Source organism: Bombus huntii, chromosome 2 (assembly GCF_024542735.1).
Source record: "Bombus huntii isolate Logan2020A chromosome 2, iyBomHunt1.1, whole genome shotgun sequence".
Classification (NCBI taxonomy): Eukaryota; Metazoa; Arthropoda; class Insecta; order Hymenoptera; family Apidae; genus Bombus; species Bombus huntii.
Genome location: NC_066239.1, coordinates 4,422,317 through 4,442,996, shown reverse-complemented (window position 1 = coordinate 4,442,996; position 20,680 = coordinate 4,422,317). Strand labels below are relative to the sequence as shown.

At 34.0% G+C, this 20,680-nt stretch overlaps 1 protein-coding gene across 2 annotated transcripts in view; it reads left to right on the top strand.

Moving 5' to 3' along the window:
* LOC126878036 (lateral signaling target protein 2 homolog) overlaps nt 1–17,847 on the top strand; it is a 53,126-nt gene extending 35,279 nt beyond the window's left edge. The window contains exons 3-7 of one of the 2 annotated variants that reach the window (XM_050640414.1): nt 2,358–2,702; nt 3,807–6,148; nt 6,261–6,547; nt 8,372–8,665; nt 10,968–17,847. In XM_050640414.1, coding sequence (XP_050496371.1) covers nt 2,358–2,702; nt 3,807–6,148; nt 6,261–6,547; nt 8,372–8,649 — 3,252 coding nt within the window. In that variant the 3' untranslated portion in view covers nt 8,650–8,665; nt 10,968–17,847. Of the gene's footprint in view, nt 1–2,345; nt 2,703–3,806; nt 6,149–6,260; nt 6,548–8,371; nt 8,666–10,967 lie in introns of both variants that reach the window. The other variant, XM_050640413.1, reaches the window with a different exon arrangement.
* Nucleotides 17,848–20,680: the final 2,833 nt, after the last annotated feature.

Sequence of the window (20,680 nt, the reverse complement as noted above, 5' to 3'; positions counted from 1 at the left end):
AGACTAGTACGTATTAGTACTACACAGTTAGTTGATAATGCACATATGCTTATTTTGAAACGATTTTGTTAATAGGCCAATGTCGTTGATTAAATTTCGTCCTTTCGTTAATTGTTAATCATATCAGGAAAGAAACAGTTGACTTTACGTTGGACGTGTGGACACACTATGCAATGTATATGAGAAGATAGAAATATCAAAACCTAATCATCGACTGTCATAAAAAGTCGAGGATACAAGGAGAAAGAATCAGAATGTTGAATTGAATATTATTTGATTGATTGAATATTTGAATATTATATGATTTTCTTACACGACTTTAGCGAATTATGGCAACCGCGTATTAGTCTGTTCCTCGTATGCTTTGAGCTTGAAAAGTTCGCGTTGCCGATAGGATGATTAGATGTTGTTTCTTTAAAATATGTGTTTTATCATGATAGTATGACGTGTCCTATTTCTACATTCCTTCCCTTTCTGTCTGTCGATCTCGAGAATTACGTAAGTGCATTTGGAGCAAACGTTGAACCCTAAAATATTCAGGTTAATCGTAGGAACGTGTACTTTATTAGGCTCTGGACTTCCGGACTTGAATCCTTGCCTATGGCATTCGATATGACAGCCATATTAACCGTTTGCACTTTGCCCACTTTTATGGTAAGATCAACGAGTAGTTCTAGTAGCACACTTTAGAAATATTGAAATGATGAGATTTATTGAAATAAAAAATCCTCTTGCGGAAAGGAGAAAGCCATCAATTTGTATGTATTTATTTATATTGTGTTGTTTTCATTTCTCTAGTTTCTATCAAAAAATAAACTTTATTTATTGTGAGGTAACCTTTAAATTTGCAGAATTTTTCTCTCTTTCTTTAAATATTGCTTATAGAATATTTATATCCTGTCCATTGATTTACGAAAGTGAAACACACTTTCTGTAGAAATTTGTCGTGCAAGAAGCACGCTTTAAAGTTGCTTTTCAACACATACTCTGCATTGCTGAGTACATGCAACTTTCTCTTTCGTGCGATCTTTCGAGGACACGGTAATTATTCGTGTGTCGGCATTTTTTTAAATAAAAAAGGTTCTCGTAATCGAAGCATTATGATTTGTATTATTTTGTTTTTCTGTTTTCCCTCGTTCCATTCATTATTTAATAATCCATCGTATATCGTTGATGTGTCCGAATGACAAATGTGTGTCAATAAATAAACGTAATTAATATTGAGTTCACGATTGTATGAATATAACCGAACGGACGTTATGCAAATTCATGTTTTTATGAAGACACAAGTAAAGGAACGAAACTTAAATCTGATGTTCTTTTTGAATTTATATATATATATATATATATATATATATATATATATATATGCATATAATAGATGTTTAAATAGCGTTTAGTTTCGATAGTCGATATATTTATATGCCGCGATATATTTAATCTGTTTTATACTTTTCACAAATAAAATATGTATTTGAAAATTGAAAAAGAAGACGTTTAAAGGGATACAAACACGAAGAGAGGTGAGATGAATAGTGTGGTTGAATAAAAGTTTGTTCTCCACTCTAGATATTATTAGATATTATCGTAACAAGTATTTTATTATGAAAACATAATTTGTGTATTTTTGCATATAATAATACACATTCAGTACATTGTTGCATATTTAATTCTCCCATAATTGCGTAAACATCCGTAGTTTAGCCATAATATTGTTTTTGGCAGCAAGTAAACCTTTGAAATGTTATAGGAAAACAATGATTCATTGTCAGTAAAAACAATGTAGTGGGTGAATCAAATTTATGCATGCTTTCGCGCGAGTTAAGAACATGGAATCATTCCAGCGAGACAACAGAGTAATTAGGCCAGCCAGTTTCTGAATCTTGTATATTTGCATTTAATTAAATGGTCCAACGTTTTATGTCCGTTTTAATATAGTTCCCAGATTTTTTTACGGGTTATATGAAGTTAATTTTAGAATTACTAATGTATTTAATATGTTATGTAATTACATATTTTATTGACGTTGAGTTAGGTTTTAATAGAAAAATCTATACCATAACAAACATTAAATCAATTAAACAATAAATTAAATAAAGAATTAAAAATTCATCAAAAAATATTTTAGATAATTCTTTGTCTCATTTTTGTTACTAACTTGCGCCTTTCTATTTGTTTCTGTCTCTGCCCCTGTCTTTTTCTCTCTGAATCCTTTAAATGTAATATTAAACAACAATAAATAATATTAAAAATAATAACTATACTGTTATTATCAAATATTTTCTATTTCAAAAAATGATACTTTCTATTTGAAATACTAATCACCTAACTTTTCTATTGATTAGTACCTTTTTCAGACGCAATACCCGTTGGACCCATCCCTGGAGAAGCTGATCGAGTCGTTAAAGATCTTCGACCGGTTGTTCGCTGATTTCGAACTGTGCTATGTGGGCGCCATGGTGCCAGTGAAATCGACGAAGGAGTACGAGCAGCAGGAGCTCGTTTGCGTTTTATTTTCGGAGACTCTGCAAAGAGCTCTCGAACGTGGATTGCTCAGCCAGGCCGATGTAGATAATTACGAGCCGGCTCTGATGTTTACTATTCCTCGTTTGGCGATTGTTTCTGGCCTCTTGGCTCCGCCTGGAGGCCCTCTGTGCCTCAATTCCCCCGACAACATCAGCGAAGTGTTTAGACCTTTTAGGGTAAGCGGAGATCGCCGATTACAGTCGGCTGTAATTAAGCATCACTTACACAATTTTGAAACTTTTTCTGTAAAAAAGATAGAACATGTCATTTATCTTTTTCTTCTCTTCTCTTGGTCTTCTCTGTAGTCTTCGATCGTAAAAAATATGGAACACGTTATTTTAATAAATCTTGATAGTTTTGATGTGGAAGAAACGAAAGCAGAGGAATCGATGAAAATGCAGTAGTGATAATTGAAAATCATTATATTTTGCATGGAAGTTTCAAAATTCCGAGGTAACTTCGACTTTTGATTTCAAGTTTCGTGCAATTTTGGATAGATAAAATAGATTACGCGACAATTTAATGTGATTCAGCGTTGAATGTAAAATTACGACTTGCGCAGAGATTGCATAATTTAAAAGTTCGACGAACTTTCATAGATAATGAAAGATTCCGATTTCTTCCTTCAAAGTAAGTTTAGCGGATTATAAATAGATTTAATTTAGTCAGATATAAAAATACAATAATACTAATAATTAGAGTTATCTTCAATGGGCTTTTAATTTCCTTTATATAGCCATACTATTTACATACTTCTTATTTTTGTTAACGCCAGAAGATTTCTTATCAAGACATCGTTGGACATCAATTTTCAAGTACAGAACGTATGCGATCTTTTTATTTTGTAGCTATCATATATCACTCGTTTTATGCACGTTTAAATCACGTATTTCAACTTCAATCCATTATGTTTATTTACATAACCAACATTTCATCCCAATTGAATTAAACGTATCTCAGATATGTGCCCACTGTCATAAATACGTTTAGAAAATGTAACTTCAAAATAATTCTACAAAAACATGGTCCACTTTTTTCTATCATGAATTCTTAGATATTTGAAATATCTACACGGTTAAGTAACAAAAACTGGCAAACGCAAAATTTAAGCAAGCGTTCTTTTTAATATATTTATTTTATTATTTTACTAATTTGATAGATTTATTTAATAGAGCAGTTAAAGAATTTTCGTTAAGATAAGACAAATGAACATGTAATAACAATTGAAAGATAAACCAAAATCACTGCAAAATTAAAGGTAGTTTCTCTTTCCGTTACAGTCGCTTCTCCTAAAAATAAGAGAACTTCTTTGGACGTTAAACAACCGCGAGCTCTACATGCTGGAGAAACTGCTGTGCTCAAACGAGGAGCCGCCGGGTCCCATCACGCAGTCGTCAAAATCGTCCGCGTGCCAGGACATTCCCGACCTGGAGGAGTTCGTCCACAATTTTTATACCGGTTATCCGAACTGTAAAGACTTCATCGTAGATTTTTACACAGTGACGAGAAACACGGGGAACAATATGGACGAGGTGGCGGACGACGTGGTTCAAATCTTAGAGGAAGAAAGCCGTTTGACAGAAGGAAATAGCGATCAGGAGGTGGAGGACCGGGGAACAATGATAGAAACCGGGCCTAATCGCTTAAACATATCCGTGAACGGGTACGAAGAAGCTGTGAGGTGTAACGGTAACACGAGGACATCCAGTGAACGAGAAAGTGTTGGTGACGAAGTGCAGTATCATATTAAAAAGCCAGCTAGCTCTTCGAACAGCAGTAGATACTTATCTTGCGACGATAGTCCTTGCTCCAGAAGAATAGAATGTCCCGCGAGTCCTGTTTCAATGGTAGATTCGATGGTGGAGCAGGTCGTTCCAGAAGATAGTGTTTCAAGCGTAAACGAGAATAGATGCGGCGAACAATTACACAAACAGCAAGACGAATTTATCACCTCGGATATCACCGAGATTTTAGGCAACTCTGATCATCACATCGAAATCCCTCAAACGCAGTACCTGCTGAACCAAGTGTCGCACGAGAACAACGTGACTGGTGAGACGGTACACATTCAAAACTCTTTGCCTGACTTGGATTCGAAGAAGCTGATATCCGAGGCGAATAAAACGTTATCGAATTTGTTGCTGGATGGAGAGTGTCAGAACGAGATCTCCGAGCAGACTGACTCGGGAATTTGTACGGTGATTTCATCAGAGAATACCAGTTTGTACGATAAAAGTCCCGAAGAGAAGAAGACTTTCGCCAACGAGATCCAAGAGGACGAGCACGGATTAGATGACGAAGACACGCAAGAGAATACCAGTTATTCTTGTTCCAATTTGAATTCACCGAAGAGAAAGAGCTCCACGATATCGGATAACTCGTGCGTCTGTAGTCTAAGAAGCGTGAAGACAGTCGCGTCGTTGGACCACTCGATCGAGGTGCACAATCTGCACGCGGCCAACACAGAGGCTGTGAAAAACATTCCACGAATATCGTCGAACTTCGATGGGACGAACGAAGAGTTCGTTGGAGTCGCGTACGGCAACGGGCAGATTTCCGTCTGCGACTCGAACCAGTCTAGCTTTCAGATCAATTATTCAGAAAATTGGGAAAATCTGAATTTAAGCATTGACGCGTCTACTTCAAGGAAAGAATTCTGGAGCGACCTGAAGTGTGAAAACTGCCCGTCCACGTCGCAGAATATTGAGAAGATCGGCTCGAAGATCGAGCAGTATACCCAGGATAAGATGACAACGTCGAAGAAAATGAAGGACGAGAAGCAGAAGAGACGGCATCAACGTAAACACGAACGGAACGGGCAAAGACTTCATCACGGGATACAGGAGAGCAGGATGCAGAACTTTCAAAACGTACGCTCGTCAGCGAGCACGGAGAGCTCCAGATCAAACTCGACGGATCGTTGTTTGAATCCTAGGCTGATCAGTTACGGAGCAAGTCTGCATCCCAGCCAGAACACCAGGCAGATGCCTAATTTTGGAAGCAGCCCTCACGCTAGTCCGCGATTGCAGCACTTCGAAACTCGCAGCACGCCTGGATCAGGCCAGAGGACTTCTAGTATCGCTTCCAGAGCTCAGAGAAACTCGTCTCCGCAAAATAGAAAGCTTCTCGATCATAGGAGATCTAGGTCAGAGCAAATTATCAGAATGAAGAGGAGAGACTTTGAAAAGAGAGACAAGTACGAACGAGCTAATCCCAGGTCGGAGCAGACCAAGAGAAAATTAGGAAATAGAAGTCCTAATGAACTGATGAACGATGGTTTGGGACCAAGAACGGATAAAAGCGGCCTGGCAAACGAGATAATCTCGCCGGTCACGATGCAGACCGTGTCGTATGGAATACAAAAAGACAATAACACGCAGAAAGCCACGCGAGCTGTGAGGTTGGTGAACGCATCCACAGTTCAAGGGACGCAGTCGGTCAGTTCGGATCATATTCTGGTTCATAAGCCGGATGTTGGGTCCAGTTCGAGCTGCTCGAGTTGCTGTGACTCAAGCTCGGAAACCAGCGAGTTTCAGAGCGATTGTCAGGACGACGAGGAGATAGCCTTGGCTATGCAGGCAGCTGAGATTGCGAACAATTACAAGATTCGAGCCAAATTTCGGTAAAGTTTATTTTGCTTTTCTTCGTTTCATGATTCTTAATTTTTTGTTTTTGTTTCAATCGCTTGATTATAAATTCTTTGGCAATTAATTCCTTGCTAATCCTTTTTGTAGGTCATCCGAGGATCTCGTTCATCGTTTATTCGTTTGTATAGCCGGTGTGGCAGATCAATTGCAGACCAATTTCGCATCGGATCTGCGCAATATTTTGAAGTGTGTGTTCCTGATGAACAGTAGTCAAACCGTAGAAGACGGTGAGATAAAGGATGAAAGTTCAGTATCTGAAAATCATGTGACAAGTCCGTTGAATGATACGGTTACAAATCATGATCGACAGGATTTATTACAAGAATACGAGGACGATTTGGAAGAGACTGCCATCACCGCCGATCATAATACGTGTACGTATTCTTTCCTTTATTTATGCCCAACTTTTCATAAGCCTGATATCTGTACTTTAAGAAAATTGTATGTATTGAAACACGCGTGGGGTCTAGATACGAACAAAGAATAATTGGATGTATCGAAATTATCTGGGTAATAAGTGATCACTATAATATAATTTCATTACACGTTTCGTTAACACACAGGTGGTATATGAATTTTTAAAGAACTAATAATAAAATTAAATTGCAAATTATACAGCCGAGTAATGATTATACGATGGTTAATTTTTAATTATATACAATCTTCTAATTTTAATTGAACAGTTCTGTTGCTCTATATAGTGTGTATCTTTATCATTACTTTTGATGATATTAATATCGGAGAAAGTTCACGGTTACACGCTCTGTTTTCCAGAAAATATTTCAAACAATAGCAACACCTAGTAAAATAGTAAAATAAATTAGATATTATGTTCACCCTCGGAGAATTGATCTTGAAATGCTAATTAATTCTAAACAAACCATGATGTGAATATTATTTTATACAGCGTGTTTCAGAGAAAGGTGACCAAACATTAATACCATATTTACTTTACGGATAAGGAATGAAAATGGATCATACCGATCAGGCCGTATAACATGTTTAAGCGGACATGAGATGATTCTTTATAAAAAAATAAGAAGAAAACAGAATAAAACCTGTTCGTATTATGACTCCTCGTTTTCAAGAAAATCAAATTTGAAGATTTGTCAAGCGTACTTGAATATGGTTAATTCCAGACTGGACAAATAAATGATCGACAGGACGTTATTCTACACGTGAAAATAAGTCGAATATATGGAATAAAATTTTTTCCAAAAATGTTTTGTTTTCGAGGAAAATAAGCTTGAAATAAAATTCCAAAATAAAGTTTAAAATAAATTTACAAACTCGATTTTCTCGAAAACGTCCTATGAATAAACATTCTTCTATATTTTCTTCTTATTTTTTCACAAGGTATTGCCTCGTGAAATTTTCAAAATCTTCTCTTTTCAAGATATAAATTTGTATATATACTTTGAAATTTGACATGATTAACTGTCCCCATATTACGAGCGTTATCAACACTTCTTCTCTCAGAAATAATTTAGTGTTTAGAATAAATTATCGTGCTATCGAAGGCAGTTTATGTCACAGTAAATAAGTTTACTTAACTGATAAATAAGACGTAATTATCTGATAAATAAGGCAGTTACCTGGATGGCCGGGTTAATATCGACTGCACAGTTATTCACTTCGGGTATGAGCGATTTGTCTATCTACGAGGTCATCGAAAAAGTATAATTTACGATAATAATCCTATTGACAGTCTGATAATACTAAAAGACCAGTTTATTGCTACATGAAGTGAATACCATCAGAATATACAGCAGGAGCCTTTGAATACCTACTTTTGACAGTGTTTAGAATGTTAGTGCAAAACACATGTTGCAGAATGTAAGCATTCCACTTCAATTTTTAAGCATTCCTACGATGCTGCCTTATAAACGGGAAAAGTTTACATTTCAAAAAGGAAAATTTTAGGGTACGTGGGATACGATACCATATATGTACCATAGTTATACCATATAAATTTGGCTATCTATTTCTAACATACTCTATATAGTATTGATATTACTTTTTATTTATTGCTGCAAACTCGGATCACGAATTACGAGCATTGGAACTCATTTCAGAAATTGTTACATGCCTTATATAGATATAATCTTTAGTTATAATATAATATTTCTTTGGTTGTACATAAATGCATCTATTAAAAATTTCGTATAGTTACTAACACAAGATAATCTTGCTTGTAGCGACCATAACCGAGCGTGGCGAGGAGTGTGTGGAGAGGGCACCAGCTTGGATACCGGACAACGACGCGCCTCGTTGTATGGCGTGTCAAGCAGGGTTCACGGTGGTGAGACGCAGACACCATTGCAGAAATTGTGGCAAGGTGTTCTGCGGTCGTTGCAGCAGTAACAACGTTCCCCTGCCCCGTTATGGGCACACGAAGCCTGTCAGGGTATGCAACAGGTGTTTTCTGTATCAGGTGACGCCGTTCACGGTGTCCCCAGTGACGCCAGCGAGCTGAGCTTTGGAACAACGAGGTGTGTGACGAGGGTGAATGATAGAAAATGAATCGTTTACTTGGTATTTTAAAATGTTAGGCCCGTTGTCGCGCGCCCGCGGATCGTTGCATCCGTTTCCTTTTCTTCTAACTATTATATAACGATCGAAAATAGTTATCTTTCGAGGTTTGCCTCTCTAAAGCCCGCTCTGTACGTTGAAACATGTCGCTATGTATGAAATTTTTCATGAAATTTTTATCAGTTTCAGTTTACCTTCGCGATCTTCTCAATTTGCGACGTGATACGTTGAATCATGTGGTTCAAGGTGTCTGGTTAGTTTCCAACTCCAGTATTATTCTCATTAGTAAGAAGTACGTTGACCGTAAGAAATAAAAAATTAAAGAAGACTTCTTTTGGAAGAAAATTTATTTCTTGCAAAAGTATGTTCGGAATCCTGATTTCTGCATCGATACAAGTTCATTTTGATACCGATTCGCCAATACAAATCTATGTATATCGTAAGATATATCGCGAGACGTAGATGTGGATATCCATATATATGCGTCGCAACGCGTTTCAAAATTTCAACGTATAGAGCCTCCTTCAGGATAAATGTTACAAACACGGAGTGTGTTAACAAATGTTTTGGTCGATGGTGTGTACTTTCGATTTTCATTTGGTTTGGTATATTTGGAGAGTGAAGAAAATTCATGATAATATTTGTGTTCTTTTTTTTTCTTTTTATTTGAGAATAAAAATTAAGCGAACATAAATCGGAAATGTTCTTCGTTGAAAGTTAATCGGAGAGAATCGATGAAGATCGAAGGAACGTTGACACTACTTGGTCGTTTTTTGCGCTATTTGTATACTTACGTGCACTTAAAACCGTACAGTTAGAGTATATGTATATCGGCGCCCATCGCTAATATTTTTACACGATGTGATCGAACGATTCTAAAGGAGCTAATTTCCAAAAGCAGTTGTACCATAATTTAATCTTACTTGCGCGTATAGGTGATAAGGAAGTATTCAGAAACGAACGAAAGAAACAAAAAAAAAAAAAAAAAAAAAAAAGGAGAAAAGATAAGAAGAGATTCGCAATTCTTGCTTTTTATTTAGGACACGTGCGATTATATCACACAGAGTATTCCCTGTATTTCGTCTCTGTTCCCTTTTTATTTTTCCTTTATCTTCGTCCGCGTTCCGTTTTGAATTTTATCTTCTTCCACTACGAGTGTTCACTTAGTAATAACGGATAATATATATAAATACGCAATCGAACATCTCGTTTCATCGTGTCATACTTTACCTGCACGAGAATCGTTAGTTTTATATTTTATCAGAGAATTCGTTGTAGAATGTTCGATATAACTTCAAACACGAGAGCAAAAAATGCGAGGACATATGTGAAATATTGTCCAACAATATCATTATTTTACATTTTACTAAATTTATAAATCTGTTATATTGTAAAATATTGATTTTATCGTGAATGTACTGTATATAGTATTATTGAACGAGTAATAATATTTTATAAACATTGCCAGTTAATATCCTTTAAAATATTTAGTTGTAGTAGAATAGTTGTTAATAATTATTTAAATATTCATAACGCATATGAATGATCTACACAAATATTTCTTTATGAGAAGTTATATCTACATTTTATAACACATTTGTATAAGTATAGTGCAATTCGTATTCTTGATTAGATCGGACTAAATCGGTTTGTAAAAGGGGGAAGATTATTGTCAGAGTCATCTATAGACTATACTGGATGCGACGAGTTTTATGGTACAAGCGAGAACAGAGTGATTCATAGTGTAAGAATTTGTTGAAATTTTGAAATAAACTTTGTTACAAGACGTGAGGTGTGTCTACTTTATTTGAAATCTACAAGCGACACAAACATCGTTTAAGATAAAAGGCCCATGCGAGAAGTGCAATTTTGCGCTGCTTATACTCGAAACCTAATGTAAAACAATCAAATATAAAAATTTTGTACATTAAAAGTCTAAAGACTTGCTGTATAAATGAGGGGCCGCTTAACCTTCACATTAACACTTAACTCCTTTATTTGTATATTATTTGATCTTCAGAAGCAGTTTTAGCAAAGGAACCAGCAAAAGAATTTATTTCAGAATTATGTTTTACTTTTATATATCGAAATCGTACAATTCTTTGAACTAAAAGCAAATCGTCGCACCCACTATAGCTGTGAGAGTTAAAGAATATCTCGGTATCGAGTTATAAAATATAAATGTTTGTATTAATATATTGTATATACATATATACATATATATATATATATGTATCTAATTTTGGAATATACTCTTTTTAGGTGAGAACGCAAGATTCTTAGATAGTTAAAGGCATTAAGGAGAAGCCTATGAAGATCGGCGAGAAAATGCGAATACCATAGACTGAGAATAAGAAAAAAAGAAGGAAAAGGAAATTAAATAGCCCATATGAGTCGGCTAACTGTGCATTATATCAAATATTCGCTCAGCGATAGTGATCAAATAGCGGTATCTAAATGTTTAATATCAAACCAGCGACAATGGGACTAGCGATAGGTGGGTCGTGATCTTGTTTAAACTACTATCATATTCTATCGACGAAACTCTTTCGTTGGAAGGAGAGACGTTTGCATCAATACGTATTCTTAGTGGGAGAAATTACTACGACAAACGCGATGTCAATACTCATAATCTCAATACTCGAATAAACGAATTGATAGAAATATCGAAACACCTTTAAGACACAAAACTTTCATTCAATCTAATCAACTTCTTGGAATTTCCGCTGGAATGTGTATTGAAATATGTGGGACAAAAATACAAGAAATTATAAGGAATAAATACAAATTCCGAAAAATTGTTAAAACGTAAAAACTTAATAAACTATAATCGACTCTTTCGAATTTCTATCGAAATATGTAAAAAAGGAAAAAGAAAACTATGAAAGTTTTTAAACGAATTAAGAGAAATTGTGAAATATTTTTATTCCACACAAACGTAATTCAACCTAATCAACCCTTTCAAATTTCCATTGAAATATTAAAATGTATATTGAAATATGCGAAACATTACGTATTTGGTCAACTAATTTACATTTCTTCCACTCGAAATATGTTCTGAAAAAAACGTTGTTGCTCCACTTTCTTCCTTTATTAGAAAGACAATTGAGTATAAAGTTGCTCGGGTCGGAACCGGCGATTCGAGAATCAACGACTGTTGTAAATAGCGCGAAAACTTGCGAGCGAGCGTACAAGAGAAAAGCGAACTGTGTGATGATCGTGACAGAACGAAGGGAGAGAGCGAACTTTCCGTTTTTCACCGGCATTCGAAGTACACGCGCTGGCGAATCGTGATAATACATTATAAACCCGTTAATCGTACACTGTGACTTTCACGTAAGCTTTAAATAGCGATATTTACTAGCATCACACTGAGTGTACTACGATCTGACGATTCTTCGAAGCATAGCGTACACGTGCAGCGGCTTGTTGCTAATTTCTGTGCCAAATTTACGTGACAATAAGTTGTCTTTTGATTAAACACCATCCTCTTATATGAATACGAGTTTCAATGAACACACAGACTATATTCTATATATATATATAAATATATATATATATATATTTATATTTATATTTATATTTATATCTATCACATGGACCGAAATTTATCACATTAGACTGCGAATTTTTATGCATTTATAGCAAATTTCCAGGTGCAGAAATGTAAGAAATGTCCAAAGCGACATTTTTTTTAATTATAGTCAGATTTATTATTTCAGTTATTACCCACTGTAAGAACTATTACACTATTCTTGATGCAACTACATTTAATAGCGAATACCGAACAAAAATTTGCAAACTTAATTATTCTTGTTACAATTATTCCAATTACATTGTGAACAATTTTTTCTTTCGTTACGTATCGATGAAAAATTTAAAGATGTAAAAATGTGCAAAATGGACATAACATGCAAAAATATAAGAAATATTCAAAAGCAAGTACATGCTTGTTATAACATTTAATGGGTGAAATATATCTTTAAGCCATTATATATCATTAAGTACCATTTCTTTCTGTAATATTAACAAAAACATATAATTGCATAAAGATCCGCTCATCATTCAGTGAGTTTAATGTACGAGTGGGAACGTTTGATCATTTTATATGATACGTGGTACACGGTCCAGTGAATAGGTACAATGTCGAAAGGGAATTTGTCAGCAATTTATTTGTTACAATGCGAACATGAGAATCGTAGATTTCAGAGACCGTTTTAATTAGACAGCTGCCGCTGTCCGTGTACGATTTCGATTTTAAAAGACTGCTTTCGATTGTAGGCTGTTCAGATATTGTATAATAGGTTCGATGATTCGCCGTAGTTGTTGCTGAGCTGAGCGATTGTGCTTTACGCAGCTGCGGAAGGGCTGGGCAGTATTCTTGGGTTATTATTAAATTTACTTATTCCAATGCGATTATAAAATATGTTTTAATACCGAATATTTTATGTGAACAATTTGTTACTGGAAAAATTGAGAATGAGAAGATGCGAAAATAAGTGTTTTATTTTTGTTCAAATTTTGAAATTTATCTTAACTTTTGGTTATTTGATAATGATTGATTTATAATTGTATTTCTTTTATTTGACAAAAAAGAGATTTGAATTAGGTAAGCGATTTTGGAATAATTTGAGGAATTTATTTTAGAAACTTATTTTTTGACGACTGATGTATTTTGTTTTACGACTGATTTACGAATAATGGGAGCGAAAATTCGTGAAACGGCGCCGTACTCTGTGTCGTGTGTCAATTTCATTGCGTGACCTTATTCAATTCGCGATATGAAAGGTACAGAGACCACGTGTTACAATTTCGATTACTCGCACAACTAATATGTTTGGACTTCGTTTAATGTTAGAGCAACAATTTATTTCTTTATTATCCTGATTAGTGAAGGCATCGTGTAACCTTATGTACAAATTCGTCTATATATTTGATATTTGCTACATTAATAAACAAAGGTATTGTGTTGGACAATACACTTTTATAGCGTACAAAAAGTGCAAAAAGTTTGAGGAAATTAGATATAAAAGATTACGAATAATTTGTATGTAGACAAAATTCAATTTTGTTTTTTAGCGTATCTTTTGTATCTACATTTTTTATTAAATAATTTTTTGTTTAAATTAAAGTTTGTTTCTGAGAACGAAAATTAGTTGTATATATTTTAGAAATACTTACAAGTATTTTGTAATAGCAATTTATTTACAGTGTTTTATATTTAATTTCCTCGTTTGGAATTTATATTTCAAAATTATTATTATTACTATTACTGTTAATTTTATTTCTAAATTAAACTAATTGGCATTTTTTTTTGTTATCTGTTTTTTCCTTTTAAGGTCCAAATACTTTAGCAAGGGATCTTTATATAAAAATGGCTCAGCTTGTTCGATCCTATAGAATTAGAATTATTAAAGGAGAATTATTTAAGACGTATTAGGATATAATGAAATGCAACGAAAATAACAATTATCTAGGGTAATCATTGAATTCGAATGAGTTATTGTTCATATACCGTAAAACGATTACTGCCAATGTTTCCTATCTAATTAATTACATATGCGATATTACATATAACAATAATTTCTTGGCTAATTAGTCGCTCGATAGCGTAGTATACTCAGTCCAATAATAGGATTGAATTATCATCGATTATTTTAAAAGTTCTAATTTCTACGTTCAAGATGTAAATCTTTACAAAAGTTGGCCAAATAAGGAAATATATACAATTCTGGACAATTTAATCGTATTCAGTAGTTTGAGAAATTATCTACTTTAGAAGAATTAGAATCAAGATAGAAAGGAAACTTTTGCCAATTTTAATGTTTTAGACGTATTTCTTTGAAAAGTACCAGCATGATTAAACAGGGTATATCTAAGTGGCAAAATACTAGCTCGAAACTTGGATTATTCTATGAAATTCTAAGAAGAAATATTTTATTTATTAGGAAACCCTAATAATGAAAAAAAGATATGTCCTTTGCGCTTTACTAAGTATATTTTAGTATACCAGTATAACGAGAAAACAAAATGTATCTAGCTTTTAATTTCAATTACTATTAATTATTCTTACTATTACCAACTTATATAAAACTTCATTCATTCCTTATTATTAGAATGGAAAGTTCGAATTTCTAAAGGAGGACAAACTGCATTAAATAGAGTACAAAACTAGATAATGGCAAATGATTTTGAAACAACGACGTGTACGCGATCTTACGTAATGAATTCAGTGGTTACCCTGCTTTCGATTAGAAACGTGCAATCTACCAATTTCACTTTCTGAGTTAGTCGATCGCATCGATCCACAGTGTGGCAAATAGCGGACGAAAACCGAAGTAATCATTGCTCGATTTTGATCTTACTATTTCACGATATCATCGTCTGTAAGTAATATAAATGTAAACGATGATTCCCTCAAAAAATCGATAAAGAATTACTAACGATCGTTTGTATACCTAGTCACTTAAAAATTAGCTCACTCGTTCGTTATACATTCTTGTTTGTCCAGCCTTGTCAAATAGCGTTCGTCACACCTTAAATGTGGGGAATTTGGGCAAAGATATGTATAACTTTAATTTCCAACTTGAACATTCCTATCTTTAAAGAGCAATTCAGAAAAAAACGGCTCAAACTATCCTGTAATTTCGGTTGCTCTTTGTCAAGAAAGTATCGTATTACGTCTCTATATAATTTTTTCTGCCAAAAACTACTGCACTGGGTGTTTTTTAATTGTTTTAGTGGTATCCTTTCGTAACTGTGGCGTGGTTAAAGAGTGGATTTCTGACCACGCTTATGGCAAGGAAATTTTTCAAGTTGCACGAAAACTTTGTTCAATATTCGACAGAATATCTTAAACAAATTCTGCACGATATTACAAAAAAAGAAAAAAAAAGAAAAAATGAATAGATTGTTTTCAGCATCGACACTATTTTTTCAAACGTCATCATGTGTGCTTAGATAATAAGAAGTAAATATGTAAGGTATTTAAGCTGATCCAGGAAACAGGGGAAATACTAACAAAGATGCGATGAGTAGATTTTTACTCGCGTCAGATTCTCTGATATCGAGCTTCAGGAAACGTTATATGCACGTTATATGCATTTAAAAAAATGTTTGTCCCGAATCCTCATTCAAATGCCACACTGTGCGATTGTTCAAAACACCATATCTAATCGGACTTTCATCGCTATCTATTTTACGACCTGTAATAATACTTAACGATCATCGAATAGAACTAACAGTGTCGTTAAATTCTTCGCGTACGAAGTTATGACAAAAGCATGCATTTCGCGTGAATTTCACATTGCGGTTCGTTCATGGCTTATGAATCGTTGGTTAATGCCTTACGACTACAAAGACGAGGTACGAAGTATGATTAATCATGCAATGCTCAATTTTTTTTACTTTTTTTTTTCAGTTTTCTCTAAAAGAAGTCAATACTGTTATATCGAAAATAGAAATTATATCATTGTTACAATAAAATTCCATTTATCTGAACATGTCAGGGGACAGATAGTTTATATAATTGGAGTTCATATAATAGAAGCTCATCGCCACCTTTTATTTTTCCTTCGCACGATAGGAGCTTGTGTTCAGATGAGTGAATTCAATTAAAATTCCGTTAGAATAAGTGGAATTCAGATAAATGGAGTTCTACTGTACTAAAATAATCGACAGCGACTGTAGAACTATACTTTAATTTTAATTGAATTTCGACCAAAATGTGTTATGGATCCTTATTCGAGGTTTCCATTCAATTATCTCTCCAGTTGTTCTTTCTCCCCGTTCATGCGCGTATTGTTCTGGTAATCAGGAATTCCCCTGTGCCTAAATGTCGCATATTAGCCTGTGCTTAGACGGAGAAACGAACTTAAACCAAACAGAGTAAAAATGAAGCAGAGAGAAGAAGAAAGAAACGCGATAGAGGAAGAGTGAAAAAGGATAAACCGACGAGTAAAAAGAAGATAGCGCGGTGGTATCCAGCAAAGTCACGTGTCATTTTAGGGTGCCACGGCGAGAAAGAAGTCGCGACGAACGTGATCTGCCAATTAGCTAGAAAATTCTGACTAACGAGGAGCGGAGAGTACCTCAGAATTATTTTTATATTATTTGCCCAGGCGTACGTGTATGCGTGTATCATTCACGTGGCTTGCGTTCAACTTGGATTCTATGAAACGAATTTTCCTCCACAACTTTCTTCTTTCAAATAAAAATCTCTTGGGAAATTACAATTTCGCCATGCTTTTGGCTTTTCGGAATCAATCGTGCTATGCATTTTTGCACCCGCATTTCGTGTACGTTAGAGTTCATTTCCTTAGGGTAGACTCGAAAGAAAGTTTTCTTAAGCGAGCTATGTTGGAAAAGGGGAACTGTAATGTTCAGGGAACGAAATAAAGCGCAACGTATTAATAAAAACACGCTTGAAACCGGAAGAACCACAAACATGTCATTCAATTGTGACGAAAGTTAAAAATTTAAAGAACCTTCTGATTTATGATCTTTTCCCTTCTAAATGTATTTATTTCTTCTTTTTCCCAATCTTCAAATTTCAGAAACTCGAAAGTACGACATCCATCCACCACGGCGAAATTTTGTAACCTAAGTTTGTAACTTTGATTCGACTATTTTCGACCAGTAAAAAATATTACGATATCGAAGAAAGAAGAAGTTGAACGGGGATATTTTAATAGACATGATAACGAAAGATTCAAGAGTTGAACGTGATCATGTGACGAGGATCGCAGTTAGTATGTATGCGAATTACGAGTAATAGGGGAGGAGAATATTCGTAATATTGCGTGTTTCGCCAATATTCGAATATAGTATAACATGGTGATTTCGGTAATGGGACACACTAAGAACGTGAATGTAAATAAAGTTTGTTATTCAAGGTGTTTAAGAGGTGTTGTTCAATGCCGAATGTATAGGCCTCTTTTTTTCCGTACTATGAACGACTCCAGATATTAAATACCGTAAAATAGAGCTTAAGACAATTTAGTATGGGAGAATTAGTATATATAAATACTATACATACATACATACATACATATATACATACGACTAAGTGTTACGATGTAAAATGTTAATATATATATATGAACGCTGGCAATTTTATTAATACAATGATATTTTCGTTCAATGCGTTTTTCTATTTAGCTAATCTCGATCTTGCGCTCGGTTCTTGCTTTAATCCTTTGAGTGGCAAAGAATAAGGTCGAAGGATCGATTAATTCTGGATTATGTCCGATATGCACTATAAATAATAATATGTACACAACTTTTTAAAATGTTTTAAACTATAGAATTGCTATTATAAGTAACGCTTGACTCATTAGTAAAAGGCTTAAGCTTATAAAACGATAATTAAAGGAAGGTATAGTGATTTGGAAAAATATAATTGTGGAAACAAATGTACATGATATAAGCAGAATAAACGCATGAATAAACAGATGCACAAATACACCACAAACTACACTATACACGACACTCCGATGTTCCACACTTTCAGGGTACACTGATATAACACATACATATACGTACACCTGTTATTTTCGTGCAAAACGCGACATCCTCGCAAATTTTCGGCTCTTTAGCATAGTGACACTGTCATAGTGCCTCCTTGTCATAACGTTTCAAAATATTCTCTCTATGCATATGTATGGAAATATTCTCTTAGTATGAAAACATATATCCAATAAATACACAATTATCGTTTCTCCATAATTACAAAAGAATATAAGAGATTTGTAATTCTTTCTCGTTTACTTCATTTTCGAAATTTTAAGCTATCATAAAATGATAGCAATCATATTTTTATTAAGATCATCGACAGTCTCATTTAAGTAGAATTCTGTCAGTCGAACACTCAAAGGGTTATTCATGGACTTGTACCTTCATTGTGCACACGTATTCCCTTTTTTTATCATATTATACATTGTACGTAGCAACAACCTGGATATTGATTTATCGCCGTATCTGTAAAGGAATTAGAGGCTACCAAAGGCTACCATGGATACTAGTCAACAAAGGAAATTATGATACTGGACTCCTTGGATAGGACATTCTTTCATCTTGCATTGTTCACTACACAGTGGAATTTGTGCAGTAGTAGTACACATAAATCTTCGTTCAATCGTGATCCTGATTTAGCAGATACAGGATACCCTGTATACTTAACTTTCCTTATCTTCTTATATCATCGTCTTTCATCTTAAGCATACTTGCGATTTTTAATAGCAAAAGACAATCCTCGTGTACATAGTTTACATTTCATGCATTTTATAATAATACATTTTAAATTTGATTTTAATTCATTTTGGTTAAACTTTGGTGCAATACCTTCTTTGAGGAGGATAAATCTCGCTTAAAACAAGAGTCGGAATATTTTCTGCTATCATCATGATGGACATGGAGATGAACGCTGGTTTAGACGTAAGCATATCCTTTTAATATAAAATGTTTAAAATGATCATTTTTAAATACATCTGATATATTATAATACGTTTGCTAGTATATTTAGTAAGGTATACTTGAAACGTTCGAATTTTCATTCCACTATTTCTCAAAATCACGCAACATTTGCCGTCATAATTCTTCAACTATACGGAATAAAAAGATCGACAAAAGTTATCCAAATAACAAAACATTAAATATCAAATTTTCAAGAATATTCTATTTAGAATATCGAGAAGTTGGAAAATTTCATCCCCTCGAAGAATCGCTTTCAGGATATATTACGTTTAAAACGATCAGTCTCTTGTCCTGTTTAATCGAAGCTAAAAACATATATGCAACGATTTTGGAGAAAATGTTTGTCACAGTTTATGTACCTCATTTTGTGTATGTATATTCGTCTACATTCATTTCGGTCATTATAAATCGAGCACGATCAAGTGATCATAGAATAATGTTTAAACAGCCTGCGCCCGAATTTTTACAAAGTTCTTTTTCCTGCTCGCTTTTATACATACGGTTTATTAAATTGCATGTTGCAATTTTTAGATGTAATTTGATAGCGTAATAACTTTTTTAACAACCTAATAAGTATGATGGACGACGATAAGCCAGGAAAAAGCAATGGACCAGATAAACAAGCCGATGTTGTTATTAAAATTGAACTCATTCAAATATCGATAACCTAACCGCGCGACTATCTGCGGTAAGACATTCTTTAAACGAAAGAATTATAAATATTTCACTAACTATACGTACTGTTTTTTTAATTTAATTCTGTATTAGAATCCTAGATTTCTTCTTAATTTCTTCAAAATAATTCGGAGACGATGATTCGTCTGAGACCATTGCGCGAATTCTAAAAATCATTGGTAGGATATAGTTATTAATCGAGTATTTTTTTAATCTCCTATAATCGTATAAATAATATTATTTTGACTCACTTAGGTCAGAAAAATATTTTTCAAACGAAAAGGATTACACTATTTAATAAATTGTCCAATTTATAGCTAGAATGCTTAGGTATAGTATATTCGGAAAAGAAGTAAAGTTATAGTCTGTTACAAAAGTTACTGTATATCCTGCAAAACGGACAATTTTATTCAGAAGTTATTTTATTATCACCTTGTTAAGAAATATGTTATTATACAATGTTGTAACATCTTTCTTAAATCTTAAGTTGAATCTAAATCCTAAATCTAAATCGAAAATTTTTCTTAAATGAAAGATTTAAACGAAAGGTATTTCGATAAAGTGTACGACAACTTTCGTGGTTGATTGTAGACAAGATTTGCCTTCTTAATGACATAAATAAAATTTCGATTAAATGTTTAATGCAATTTTTAATTGTTCACTGTTCTAAATAATTTTATCTAAAATATTTAAAAAAAATTCTATAACGAATAAAATTTAGGTGATTCCTAACCCTTCGCACTCCGAATTTTATTTCAATTTCGTTACCAGCAGCTCTCAACGCTTTTAAGTGTTTTATTTGAAATTTACTTTAACTAAAAAATAAG